The 15,099-nt window shown below is 45.2% G+C and overlaps 1 protein-coding gene across 1 annotated transcript in view; it reads left to right on the forward strand.

Moving 5' to 3' along the window:
* Positions 1-15,099, forward strand: part of LOC108937999 (PDZ domain-containing protein 2-like) — a 65,642-nt gene that overhangs the window by 22,300 nt on the left and 28,243 nt on the right. Inside the window, exons 2-5 of the mRNA XM_029259723.1 lie at positions 9,191-9,641; positions 12,615-12,760; positions 13,562-13,694; positions 14,743-14,913. Coding sequence (XP_029115556.1) covers positions 9,191-9,641; positions 12,615-12,760; positions 13,562-13,694; positions 14,743-14,913 — 901 coding nt within the window. The remainder of the gene's footprint in view (positions 1-9,190; positions 9,642-12,614; positions 12,761-13,561; positions 13,695-14,742; positions 14,914-15,099) is intronic.

A 15,099-nucleotide genomic window follows, 5' to 3' on the forward strand; every position in this document is an offset into this window, starting at 1 on the left:
GCTCAACAAGCGCCTTATCTGTAATGCAGGTAGTGTCTCTGTTCCAGGTAGTTCTCGATGCCACTCTTCCCCAGGGCTCTAAATGCCCTCTTTCTGACCTGGAAAAAAATTCTGCACTTGTTTTATTCCCCCTTGTGGTGAAGGTCAACTGAGATGACAGGTGTATAACCCTATTGTTCCCTCACTGTTACCCTGTGGAAATGAGTTGACCGGAGTAAAGCCCGTAGAGTTCTTATCTGGACCCGGACGTGTCGCCTCCTCCCTTTCTCTACATCTCAGCTTCAGGGAGCCAACGTGAAAAGGAGTGGGAGGCACTGGCCTCAACAGGATCCTGCTAGATGTTTCCTCATGCCTCCTTCTTTTGTGTTGGTCTCCCAACCAGGCCACGCTTGGGAAGTGAATAAGTGCTCTTGAAAGCTGTAGATAAAACAGAGTAGCGGTTGTACTGCCCAACTATTCCAGTGGAAATTGTGAGAGCACTTGCTGGAAATAATTTTTTTGAGGTCTTCGCTTGACAGGATTCAGCAGAACACCAGCCAACAGGTCTTCCCAGCTCTTCTGCAGCAGTTCCCAGACATGGAGGACACTTGTGTGTCGTTCTGCTTTCCCTCTCCTGCCCACTTCCTCCCATACAGGTGTTGCCCAGGTTCATCTGGTGTTCTCACACTTTTCGCTGGTAGAACGTGGTAAATCGTGCAAATTCATCCATGCGGGGTGTTTCTCCAAAGCTGTCCAGCTGAATCTTCAACAACGATGTGCTTGTTTTGTTGAGTAGGCTGTTTCACGAAGGGAGTCGGGCCACGAGCAGCTTGGCTGGGCATTACCGCTGGCCTCTTACTGCTTTTACGGTTTTTACAGCAGCAAGATTGTGTTGTCGCCGTGCCAGTGCTGAGCTGCTTACCTCGAACTTCTTGTTTGGTCTTTATAAGAAGCTGCTTTGGGGAGGGAGTTCTCTAGGAGGGGCAAGTCTAGACACCTCATACGAACCCCACCTCCCTGCAGGCTAAGGGAGGACAAGATCTTTCTTGGAAGGAACCTGCAGGTGGGATCAGGAATGATTGAAAAAGCAAGTTCTAGTGCTGACATGCTGTTTATGCAATCATAATAACAATAATAATAATAACAACAGCAACGGTAGTTTTCCTTCTTTTCCTTGAACTTTGCCATTCCCAAGTTTATTTCTTTAAGTCCATGAGTAAATCACATGACCTGGCATGCTATGTTGCCTGCTGAGTGTATATACCGGAGGAGTTTGCCTACTTGGAAGGTGAAAGTCTTATGTCAGTACTTTAGACAGCACAAAAACATAATAAACTTTGTTGACATGATAATGAAGATAAGGAAAGAGCCTTAAGTAGATGATGATATTTATACTGACTTCCCATACAGGCTGTACTCTGCCTTGGGCACTATGCTTCCGGGATAGACTCCTGACCACCACAACCATGTGTTGAAGATGCGGTTACTGATGGATGGATCAATGGATGTATGTGATGCATTAGATATGTAATCAAAGTCAAATCTCAAATTGTCAGCACTGAGTTTGACTCTGATGCGATAATGAATTTCCTAAAATCCACAAGGTCAAGACATTTCAGAATTGATATGCAAAATGCTTTTTTTGTGCCATCTCGATGGAGTGCCTCAAAAATCAGTCCCGGTACTTCAGTCTCGCTGTTTGTTCCGGTTTGTTTTCAAAGATTTATAAACTGGAGCGACTCTATGGATGGATTACTCATGTGATGGACTAATGGGCATAATGAGGCTGATAATTAAAAACAAGCTGAATGAACAGCGTTGCTGAAGTACTGGCACTATGGGCTTGGGATCTCATGGTGAAATCTCCTTTCTCAAGAGCTTCCGGTTTAATTCCCAAACACTTTGAATGGCGGCCTTAAAATAAATCAGGACTTTGATGTGTGGTAGAAGAAGGGAAAGCAGCATCTCCAAGAGCAAGTAAAATATATTATTAAATTTAATTAGGAACCTTATTCTGGAGTTGTGGATCAGAGGAACACCAGCATGTAAGGCCAAGATCAAACTTGGTAAACAAGTAAACGAGGTCACAGCATCCGATGGTGTTCCCAAGATATGGTACAGTATAAACTTTACAGAAATTATGCACTAATAGATGTTTACATTTATTCATTTAGCTGACGCTTTTCTCAAAAGTGACTTACAGTGTTAAGCTACTTACAATTATTTACCCATTTATACAGCTGGGTAAATTTTACTGGAGTAATTTTAGGGTAAGTACCATGCTTGCTATATATGTAAAGTCAGATGTTTTAATAGCCGTTTGATTTACTGTCATCCACACGTAACACAAGCAAAAAGTTGCACTGTCCACTATTTATACAAATTATTGTGTAGACGAATCATACATTTTTGTCGCAAAGGACAATTCGCCCCTTAGGTCACATACATTAGTGTGTGTGTGAGACAGAGAAAGTGTGTGTGTTCCACTGATGTATGGATGAGTGACCCAGTGTAAGTAGTGTATCTAGCAGTGTAAGTCACCGCGGTGAATAAGGTGTGTGGGCTCATAACACTGCATAGCTCATTGGAAGTCGCTTTGGAGAAAAGTGTCTAAATAAATAAATGTAAATGTAAATTTAAATACAGATATCGACCGTGACAGCAGAGCGTTCCTATGCAAAATCAGTAATAATTCTTACATAAGTTGTTGAGGAGACTCATCTTTGGGCACGTTGAGTTCCCTCCGCTTTTCATTGTGTCCATATTATTAAAAAATTGTATGGAAACGGCTGGAGGTGTAGTGGTTATAGCTGCTGCCTTTGGATCCAATAGTCATGGATCTGATTCCCACCTCTCATTGTAGTACCTTTAAGCAAGGTACTTACCCTGAATTGCTCCAGTGAAATTACCGTGCTCTATAAATGGGTAAATAATTGTAAACTTAACATAGTAAGTTGCTTTGGAGCTAAACGAATTAACGAAAAGATTTTGTCGGTCGATAAGTATCCGCGGCTGAAGTTGCGGCTACTTTTTCGGCTTTGTAACTGGACACGTCGAACCCGCGATGGTGTCGGATAATTACGGAAATGGGGCCTCGCGGAAGTTCTGATGGACTCGCTGGCTTGGAGGAAGAAGTTGCTTCCGTTTCACGGGAAACGCTTGGAATTCGACGCACGCCTTGTACGTGGTGGCGCGGGAAATCCGTCCAGAAAAGATCTCTTTGCAGTCGGCGACGCTGTTCTGTCTTGGAGAAATACTCCCTCTGTTGTGCCGAAGGTGTTGACGCAGGACTCGCCGTCGATGCTGTGATGAGGGGGGCGATAAGAGGGAGCTTTCAACCTCCTTGTCCACTTCCTCTGTTCCCTAATTATGGCAGTGCTCTTCGGAGGACGGCAGTGGGTTTGACCGAGTCCTGCTTTCCGGTGGGTCTGGGGTTCGAGTCCCGCTTGGGGTGCCTTGCGATGGACTGGCGTCCCGTCCTGGGTGTGTCCCCTCCCCCTCCGGCCTCATGCCCTGCGTTGCCAGGTTAGGCTCCGACCCCCCCGCAACCCCACACGGGACAAGTGGTTTCAGAAGGTGTGTGTGTGTTTTTCAAGGACCGTCTGCTTTCGCCATCCTTTGCTGTCTGCATGAAAGTGATCTTTCTTTCCATTTTACGCAAGACATCAGTTCTTGCGATGGTTTGCTTTTCCATCTCTGTTGCATTGTTTTTCAGAAAAAGCGGCGAATGTTTCAGCTGTTTGTCCGTATGGGATTTATTTCTCCATTAATAAGCCGTCTTTTAGATTTGCTGCGGTTGTTTTTTTTTCTTTTTTTTTTTTTTTTTTTTTTTTTTTTTTTTTTTTGAGCCATTCTTTTAAAAAAAAAAAAACAAACCTTATGACTAAAATACTTGGAGATGTTTAGGCAGTTATGCAATAAGTAATGAAACTCTTGACCAGCCTGCAAGATAAAATGTCATTTAAAGGATGTTAAACTGTTTCTCATTTGTTTTTCATACCTCTTGAATCCTGTGTAGTAAACTTGATTCCTGATTTTAAGATAAAGAAATTGGCTCTTATATTTTTCAGATGCATTTTGCGAAAGTGCTTTACAGTGTTTGGGTTTCTACACCATGGTAATTTACCCTTTAATATGGCAGGATCATTTTTACTGTATCAATACAGTGCCATCACCATGCTCTTGGGTATTACTGCAGGAGCAGGGACCAAATCCCAGGTCCTTCTCATTGCTTGGAGACATGGAGACGTTTGGCTCTAAGCGCTACGCCACCTGCTGGTTAGAATAGATGGAAAGACACCCTAACAGTAAAAATGATCATTGATGTTCACTTCCATTAAAATGGTGTATGACTTTCAAAGTTTTCTTAAAAGACGTATGTATTTCAGAGGGTCTACAGGTTATTATTATTATTATAATAAAAAACTAGCTCCTGTAAAATTACCCAGCTAATAATTCTAAGCTTGTTGTTGTAGCCTTAACATTGTAAGTTGCTTTGGAGAAAAGCGTCAGCTAAATGTAAATTTTTCTTTATTTATTAATCAGATGCTTGATGCAGCTGTGGTTCTTTTGACGTCTTTAGTTTCAAGTTTCAAGTTTATTGTCATAGCTACAAGTATCACGTCTTTTTGTCTATTTGTCTTTTTCATGTGTGTAAACCTGCTTTGTTGAACTCTGCACTTCCGTGGATGGATTACTGTTCGTGAGGACTGGGGAGAGCGAGCAGGTTGTTGCAGGTGTTCTGTTGTTAATGGCATTATGATTTAATACACTCGGAATATGTGCACATTCAAGCCTGAACGGGCAAGAAGGACTAACAGACCCCGTTTAATGCAGGGCCTGTCGCTCCTTCCTGTTCTCGGAAAGTTCTGGAAGTGGCACGTGGCCGTGCGGGTCGAGCCGAGCTCCGCCTTCGAGGGACCCGCATGGAGGCGCCCCGTGCCCGGAAGCACATTACTGGGAAATCCTGCCGGAGCCCCTCCGCGCTGGTATTTAATAAACAGGAGGAAGCATCGCCCCCCTAACCGTCTTGCCCTCGCCTGACCTTGGCGGGTCTTTAAACCTTTGCTGCTGATTCCATTCATAAGCTTGGAGGAAATAAATTAAAAAGTCTGTTTTCTCAAGCCCTGTGCTGCTATTGGTCTGGCTTTTTAAACTTTTAAAAAAACAAAAAAAACTGCACATAGTTCTGTGTGTTATGAAGAAGAAAGTGTGGAGCTTCATGCGTGCATGGCTCATGGGGCGCGCTGTTCCGCTCGCTGACGCTGAGGGCGGTACTATCTAAATCAAAAATTCCTCTTCTGCGTGATTTGGTGGAATATGCATTATGAGCATTTAGGAAGAAGCTGTACCGTTCGTCTTGCGAGCACAGATCCAGGCAGGTTGTTTGAGACCAGTGGACCCTGAACTCATCTTTTGATTGTGTGTGTGTGTGTGTGTGTGTGTGTGTGTGTGTGTGTGTGTGTGTGTGTGTGTGCGCGCGCGCGCGCGCGCGCACGCACACCTCTTGCACAACGTATCTGACTGATATTTAACTCGCCTTCAGGTTGGTAAATTGCAGACAATCCCAGCTGGAGAAATGGGTCTCTCTTTTAATATAAAGTAATGTAAAATTAATCAGAAAAAAAAATCATTACAACTGACACTATAATAACATACTATACATTTTATTTACTACTTTATTTACATTTTTATTATTACTCTGAGGAATTTATATGTCCTTATGTAGCACTTTATCCTTGAGCGAGAGAGAGCGCTTCCAGGAGTTACAGGAAAAATATACAGTTTTATATATGTATTATATATCTATTATATATATATATATATATACACATATAATGCATACCTGTAAGTGAAATAAATGATTAAATCCCTCAATAAACATAAGAGATACAATTTTCTCTGATATAATTTATGATGATGATGTGATGGGTAAATGTAAAGAGACCATCCAGTAACAATACGCTGATCCAGGCAATAATTCTTTATTTAATGCTCTAGCAGCAGGGAGATGCTGTGCCATGGAAAGTTCTCCAAAGCGATGTTGTGTACCGCAGGCTTTATGTGTCATAGGACGAGCAAAGAAAGCGGAAGCTTCTTAACCGCTTGGGTAGTATAAACAGCTTCTGGAGCTCTTCTTTACAAAGCATACAATGCAAATTGTAACCAAGCACGTAATCCTACATTATGTCTCTGTGATTCATAAAAAGCTTATAATGGAATTAATTCATAAGGGCATGTATGAGCTTCCGAATGCAATCGTGGATCACTCACACGGGCTTCGAGAACGTTCTCCATAACGGCAGAATAGACGTTTTTAGCACAAGTCTGTGCAACATCTCATGGCCGAGCGCCCCCAGCAGAACGATCAACCTTTGAACTCTTCCTAAGGATCACCGGACCTTTTAATAACTGTCTTGTGGTCATATAAGAGGAAGCTAAACCTTGAGTTTAACCGTGTAACTCTCCAAACAGCCCCTGGTTTTAGCATCTAAAGAACGATACGTTCTTCAAATAGCCAGTAGTTGAAGCACGTCAAGGACACGTCCCTAAATGACCCCTATTTCTTCATTTAGCTGACACTTTTCTCCAAAATGGACTGTACTGTTTAGCGATCTGCAATTTACCCCTTTATACAGCTGTCTAATTTTAGTGAAGTAATTTAGCACAAGTATTTTGCTCACAGGTATGACAGAGAGAAGTAAGATTTGAACCTGTAACCCTTGGGTCCAAAGGCAAAAGCACTAATCACTACACTACTAGCTGCCTACTTTAAGGCTTTTGCACATTTAGATAGTTAGTTATTATCCTGTCTGCAGCAAGCTTTACACATTGACTGTTACAGTATGATATTTATTTCCATTTACTTAATCATTGGAATATTTTGAATTAAATCAGCCGTTGAGGGGTGTTTTGATCAGCCCCTTTCCTAACCCAAACCCAAACCCCAACTCTGTTAGAATAAGATGTGGGGCATTGTGTGGTTATTTTTACTCATGCTACCCCTATTTCAACCAACCCAGCGTTTACTCCACATTACTTGTGCTCGGCCTTGCGTTGCCGTTCCCCTGGGGGGGGTGTTTGGTGGGCTCAATCTTTTTTCCTCTCCTGACTAGGTTCCCTTCCATTCCCTCCATCCTGCCTTTTCAAGAAAGGAATTATGACAAGGACGACGATTCAAGGCTTTTTGTAAATGATCAGTAACTTAGGGTGTATTGGGGAAACCATCAAGCACATTCAAAGCACTGCTTGGCCTGTTGATTTATTCGGATTAGCAGCGATTTTCAGTTTTTTTTAATTTTAATGTAATTTTGTGAGGTATAAATGAAGGCGATTATAATTAATTTCTGATGACAACTTGTTCGTTTTTTTTTTTTTTCCATTGCATTGAATGTCGCTCCAGTTCTTAATAAGAGTTGTGCAGTGTGGTTGGATGCTTGGTTTTAGTAATCCTTATTAATTTTTTCTGTTAGTTTATTACCCTTCTCTGTCTGTAGAGGAGGTCAGTGTTATTTGTCTTTGCATTATTTTGATTGGCTGCAGTTTTTAGGTACATTTTTTTGGGCAGTAAGCAGATGCTTTGTTGGGCATTGTTGCGCCGGCGAGTCGGGAGGCGGGGGATTGTTCTGTATGGCATGTCGATCGTGGAGACGCGGCCCCTCTCTGCGTGGAGAATACGGCTTACAAACGCTGGAGAAGAGCGATGCGTCATCCATGTGTGCAGAACAACTCAGCTTGGCTTTGACCCAAACAGAGAGGACTGAGGTTGTGCTCATTTCTCTCTTTTTTTTAAATGCATTACCATCTGTGTAATTTGCCTTCTTGTTTTCGATTCCGGACCGTCTTCTGCGAATCGTCAAACATTATGTGAAATTTGCCGTGTTCACTGAGATTTTGCTGTGCTTTGCTTAATTAGGCTCTACAGTTATTTGGTGATTCATCTGCAGGGCATCGTGATATAAAACATTATATTTTGTATTTTTTTTTTTTTTTTGGTCTGGGTTGGTTGGATTGTTGTTTGTATGGAAATATCATTACTGGATCCATGTGACCTGTGTTCAACATGAACTCAACAACATGTGAGGTTGTTTTTCACTAGGGTACATAGAGAGGAAGCCCAGCGTTGTTCCATCCGTTTTTGGGGCGTTGCTGGAGAAACCAAGGAAGCGAGACAGTTGAGGAGGAGACTGAACCAGGTGGTTGGACCCATGTACAGTTGACAAGCTGCATCACTTGAACCTCTGTGCATCCTCATTATTGTGGCTTAACAGCATCAGTCAGAAGTGTGAGTCCGGTTGACAACCTAGAGCGGAATGAGCTGACGTCTTCCCGGAGATGTGAAACACTTTAATGTTGCTTTGCTTTCTCTCTTTTGTCCAGTTTGCCCCATACAGGTGTTCCCAGGGATGTCCAGGTGTACTCAAACTTTTGATTTGTGCTCTACATTGCTACAGCATAAGTTGACAGCTCAAAAGCTCGAAGGTTATGGAAAGTCTGTGTGTCGCGTGTAATGACAGAAACCAAATTTTAAAAATCATTCTGACCCTTTTATGATATTTTTGTCTTGTTAATATTCTTATGTTGGTTCTTTTGTTGGTTAAACGGTTTACAATAAATGCCTTTCTGTATTTTACTGCCTTGTTTGGCCGTTTTACAAGCGCTGTTCATGCCGAGCACTTTTCTCGAGGGCACTACAGGAGGGCACCTCTTGGGACATGTATTGTTTAGTCACTTGGCAGATGCTTTTTTTCGAAGCGAGGTACAAAGCGAGTTAAAAAAAGGATACGTTTCACTTTAGATGCCGATTCATCATTATCGAAGCACGGTTAGTTTGCCTGATACCGCCGTTTTTTCCCCACACATTGCACTAATAGATACCTGTAGAATGGACTCTACAGGAAATACAAAGGTGACTGTCACAGATGCTGTCGGAGGTCAGGAAAGAGGTGGGTCTGAAAGGGATGGGTTTTGAGATCTATGAATGCTGGAAGGGATTCAGCAGCTCTGAGGGACAGAGGGAGCTCATTCTACCACATTGGGACTAAAACCAAGGAGCTTTGGGCTTTTGATTTTGGACCCCGTGTGCACAGGAACCACCAAAAAAGCGCCATAGGATACAAACATCTGGGTTCAAGTTTGAGTCCTTAACCGCCACATTTCCTGCTACACCCTCAGTGGCACTAATAGCACGACGTGTGTCTTTTCTTCCCAGTTACCTGGCTGACCAGTGCTGGAATGGCGGCGTCATCTACTTGATCATGCTGCGTCGGATCAAACGCAAGGCCCCTCTCCCTCCCTGCAGCGGTGGCGTTGGAACCGGTGACGGCGGGGCCATCGCCGAGCACCGCCACAGCGTCTCGTTTGATTCCGGGGGCGTCCCCACCCAGAATGGCAAGCGCACCCGCAAGCTGGGGGTGGTGTCCCGCTGCTCCCTGCCCCGCGCCCTCTGGCTGGAGAACGGCTACGGCTCCTCCGCCGAGACGGAGCCCCCATCTCCGGATGTGGAAGGCCTCGTGGACACGTGCTCGGAAGCAGGGTCCGTGGTCTCCCGGTCCCTAGGTGCGCTTGGCGATGGAGACGCCCCCCTACCCGCCGACCACCCCCGCCTCCGGCAGTCTGAGAGCTGCAGGACCGAGTCCCTGAGCAGTGAGCTGTCCGCTCAGGTAAGTCCAGGTGTTTGTCCTTTCCCAGAGGTCCAAACTCCTGTATCTGGTCTTGATCCCGGAGGGCTGCAAGATGCGCATGTGTTCCGTTTCTTCCGACATCTGACAGCCCGAGTGAAGTGGAAAAAGGCCTTTAAATTATCTCAGTTAAAGAGAAATATAGTACAGAGTAGCGCAGGCCCTCTAGACCAGCTTCTATTAAGAGACGCTCTTGGAGGAGTGTTTTCGTAAAATCTTCTGCAGAATAACAGTTTATTAAATAAGCGGAGTGGGAAATTTAAAGAGCTGTCTGTCAGTGTCAGATAGAAGCACCTGGAAGCTTCTCTGCAGCCTGCGTTCATTTACAAGAAAAACCTCCGGGCTGTCAAATTTATCCCACATTTGAAAAAAGGCAAAATGTGGCTCAAATTATTTAAATTCTTCTCGTCACGTTATAAAAACACACATGGAAATGTTGACATAAACTGCTCTGACTGTGAGGATCGCAAAAGTTTGTGCATTATTCTAGGATATTGTAGGGGGGTAAAGTGAGGTAAAATAACGGTTCTATAGTTTTAGCCCACGCAGGTTACAATTTTGCCCAGTTATTTTTATTCACAGTCTAAAAATGTTCTTGGATGTATTTCAAGAAGTTTGCCCAGTGAAAAGTGTAAAACGTCCTCAATAATGTGCATTAGGACTCAGCATTATAGCTCGCCTTTAAAAATGTCCTCTAGAGTGGACAGAAGTGAACGGCAGGTTTCAGCATCATTTTTATACAGCTTGAAATTCTATTGGCGTATTTTAGCTTAAGATCCTATTTTAAAGGTACGACGGATGGATGTATCGTGGAACTTGCCCCGGCCACCTTCGGTCTAATAGTCTCCGTCTTTAACCGCTCAGCGTGAAGGCCAGGCGTGTCCAAGGAGCGGCCCAAGGGCTGCATGACCTTCTGTAAAACACTTAATATATGGGACGCATACCACAGCTAGTATGAATTCCATTGGGTCACGTGAGAACATAGCGGTATAGTTTGGCACACGCACTTGAGCACACACTGCATCGGAAAAAATACAACAAAATAAGATTTTTTCAGTTTAGCTATTTAAGATTCTGAGTGTCATTTACTGTGATTTTCACACACGAGCTCTGGGACTAATTCTCAGTAATGAGTGGGGCCCTTTGCCTCTTAAGGGTATCAACCTGTCCCCTTAGGACTGGAATACCGCTGATGTGAAAGATGATTGCTCTGGTGGCGGGGGGCATCTTACACTTTTTACCACTGTAAAGGGCGCGGCCCTGGAGGAGAGGCATGCTTCATATCGCCAGGAAGAGAGACATGACTTTACATGTTCCTCGTTGGAATCCGTGCTCAGGTTCACGGGTGTCGCTGTGTCCCCCCACCTGTAGACTTGATTTACTGAAAGACCGCCGTTGTACCCTTGAGCAAGGTAATCGATGCCGTTTACTTCATCGAGCACCTAGCTGAGTATGTCGATAAGAGCCTCTTCGGATAAACACACTGGCCAAGTGAATGAATAACGAGAATAATAATTAGCTGAGCAGTGAACTGTGGCTTTGTACTTGCGCAGCCGGTCGCTGAGATTGACCGTATCGGTAGGGTCACCGGGAAGCGATTCCAACGATACAGTGGTTCAGCAGGGGTCATTTTTCGGTCGCTCGGTCTGACCTGATCGCTGTCATTGGATGCAATTCTTGTAAGCTTCTAGATTCTTTAACTGTTCACAGTTTTGTAATTGCTAATGATACCAGGTAAATTTTTTTTAACACTTTTAAAACAACCAGTGAAATTTTACTAACTGCCACCCCCTTTGCTACATGAGTAGGGCTTGAGTGTGTGCACCTTCATAGTTTAATTTGGGCAGGGGTAGGTCCCTGTCCATCATGATGCTCCAACCTCCTGCCGTGGATTGGACCTCCCACCAGCTCACTATATACACACACGCTGTCTGAAACTGCTTGTCCCAACCAGGGTCGCGGCAAACCGGAGCCTAACCCAGCAGCACAGGGTGTGGGGCTGGGAGACACACACACACACACACACACACACACACACACACACACACACACACACACACACACGAAGATGGGATGACAGCCCATCACAAGGCACCCCAAGCAGGACTCGAACCCCAGACCTACCAGGGAGCAGGACCTGGCTAAACCTGCTGTGCCACCACACCCCCTTGCACATTATATATGTATGGGTATAGATAGATAGATAGAAAGACAGACAGGTAGATAGATATGAATCAGACGTGGTAACTGGTAATTGTTAATTATTATGTCTTTTCATTAGTAGACATCAGTGGCTCTATGCTCAGACAAGATGCGGTCCGGAAGGACACACACCTGTGACACATGCGAAGCCATAAAAAATGCTCTGCTGAATATCGAAGAAATGGAAAAATTACGGGGGTGCGGTGGCGCAGTGGGTTGGACCACAGTCCTGTTCTCCAGTGGGTCTGGGGTTCGAGTCCCGCTTGGGGTGCCTTGTGATGGACTGGCATCCCGTCCTGGGTGTGTCCCCTCCCCCTCTGGCCTTACGCCCTGTGCTGCCGGGTAGGCTCCGGTTCCCCGCGACCCTGTATGGGACAAGCGGTTCTGAAAATGTGTGTGTGTGTGTGTGTGGAAAAATTACAAATACATACAAATATAAAGCACTGATTAAAAGTGAAATCTGGACTTTTAAAGGAGACTTAAAATGGGAATCCTTAACCGAGGCTTTAGATTCCATTTTCTGGTGAAGAGCAAGTCCCTGATATAGCAGCAGGTCATGTCAATGGTTTAATGCCCATCTATAACCTCATGGTCGCTGGTTCAAGTTGCATTTGTGACCCTGAAAAGGTGAATTGGGATAATTTAGATGAAAACAGCAGATACTGTAAAAAAATGTCATAATAGCCATAATGATAAGAAATGAAGCATGTTTTGTAATTCTAACACCCGATGTCTGTGCATGTGTGCCTGAAGCTCAGGGAAGGAAGTCGGATCTGGAAGATGCACATGGTGAAGGGGCAGGATGGACTGGGAATCCAGATCACGGGGGGCCGGGGTTCCAAGCGCTCTCCTCACGGCATCATCGTGGCCCACATAGAGGACGGAGGAGCCACCCAGAGGTAACGCACTGGACGCATTGAGGGAACGTGACACTTCTGTGTCTTATACCATGTTTGACGTCATTGCATTTGTGCAAACCGTGTCAAAACTAGTTTTTCCACTGAATTAAGGACGTATTTCGAAATCTCTCGTGTTCCCACTTTCTAAAATGATTCGATCACTTCCACGTTCAGCTCATCACTTCGAGTCTGTCGTTTTTTTTTTTTTTTAAATTTCACTCTTATTCAGTTTTCAAATGGAAAAATGTGGAAGACAACAGACATTAATTATTGATCTGACTTTATTGTTGAAGGTGATTTTCAGTTTTTGGTAGGAACTTTACCACTCACTGAGACAATAAGAAGTATGGTACTATGCAGCGGCGCAACCAGCCAATGTTATTTTTACAGCGGCGGGTCAGTAGTGGTTAGAGCTGCTGCCCTTGGACCGCAAGGGCACGGGTTTAAATCCCAAGTCCAGTTGTAAAACCCTTGCGCAAAGTACTTACCCTGAATTGCTCCAGTAAAATTACTCAGCTGTGTAAATGGATAAATAATTGTAACTTTACATTATAAGTCACTTGGAGAAATGCATCAACTAAATGGATAAATGTGCAGCAGATGGAGTGTCATCGTTGGGGTTAGGACTCAAAAATAATGTAATAAGCGTGCATCTCTGATTTATGAGATGGTTGTCATAAGAAAAGGTCGTCGCAGGTCACGGATCATCCGCACACACACCGGGTCACCTCCCTCTCGCCACTCCGCATTGCTCTTGCCATGGATTTTTTTTTAATCGAAACTTCACCTCTGTGGTTCCAGGGACGGCCGTCTGAAGGTGGGCGACGAGCTGCTTATGGTCAACGGGCAGTCCCTGGTGGGACTCTCGCACCAGGAAGCTGTGGCCATCCTGCGCTCCACTGCCGGACTAGTTCAGCTGGTGGTGGCCAGCAGGGTGAGTGCAGCAGGCAGCCGATGAGCCAGCAGGTGGAGCTGCGGTTAATGGCCACTGAAGGACAGCGTCCGCTCTTAGTAAAATGTCCGGTTTTCGACAGAAGGCTTCGGGTTGGCCGGCATTTATTTATCTGACTTTATTGTTGGAGGTGACTTTAAATTTTAGATATGAACTTTACCACTGTACACAGTTGTACAGCAGGGTATCAGTTCAGTGTATAGAACCCTAACCCTAATCCTTAATCAAGGGTATTACAACAGGAGTTGGGTTTTAAGCTGGGGTTCCTTTAAGCCCAGAGCTATTTACTGCCCCCTTAGTACAATAATAAGTTATAACAAAAGGAATGAGTCTACCGTGGTATCAGCCCCCTTGCATTGGTAACACCCTGTAAACATTAGATGTCATTTGGCAAATTATTTCCTTTTGCCGTCTGCGTTCGGCATGTTTCGCACGTACGAGGAGAAACTGCTCAGACCATCAGAAAACAAAAAATTGAAACTGCAAAGGCCAGCAGGTGGCGTGGTGTTTAGGGCTGCTTGCCTTGGGGCTCAGAGATGTGAGGGTCAAATCCTGCTGTTGTACCCTAGAGAAAGGTATCGATGGTTAAATGTGTCTAGGTAGCTTGTCATTGTAGGTCACTTTGGGGAAAAGCTAAATTAATAAATGTAAATGAACCAGCTGAATAAATATGATAAAATATGCCAAAGGTAAATACTAAAATATAGACTAACAGTTTATCACACACACACACATTTTCTGAACCGCTTGTCCCATTCGGGGTCGCGGGGAGCCAGAGCCTAACCTGGCGACACAGGGCGTAAGGCTGGAGGGGGAGGGGACACACCCAGGACGGGACGCCAGTCTGTCGCAAAGCACCCCAAGCGGGACTCGAACCCCAGACCCACCGGAGAGCAGGGCCTGGTCCACCGCGCCACCGCGCCCCCTCTAACGGTTTATCAGACAGACCGTTTTAGATGTTGACAAGTGACCTCAAGTGGCCAAATATAATGCGGACAGGACTTGACCCCACACACACACTCTTTTCCAGGAGGAGTCCGACGTCGACTTTCTCAAGTACCCCTCCACCAGCCTGCCGGACCTTGTGAGCACGTGCTCGACGCAGGGTGCGGCGGCGCCCCCCGAGGACGGCCAGGACGGCACGCATTCGGAAGCAGGGGACGTGCCTCCCGTCAGCCGCTGTCCGACGGCCCGGCCCACGGTACGTCTCCGCGGGCCCTAATCTGATGTCTCCATCTCGCCGCCCCTCCCCGGCACCCTTGGCAGATGCGCACGGCGTCCTCGGCATTCCTCGTGTGCCTGGGGAAGGTGGGGGGAGGGCGGTCACGAGGTCTGGCTCTGCGGCATGGATGGCTGCTATATCAGATCCCCGCTTTGATAGGGGGCG

Source organism: Scleropages formosus, chromosome 17 (genome assembly GCF_900964775.1).
Source record: "Scleropages formosus chromosome 17, fSclFor1.1, whole genome shotgun sequence".
Classification (NCBI taxonomy): Eukaryota; Metazoa; Chordata; class Actinopteri; order Osteoglossiformes; family Osteoglossidae; genus Scleropages; species Scleropages formosus.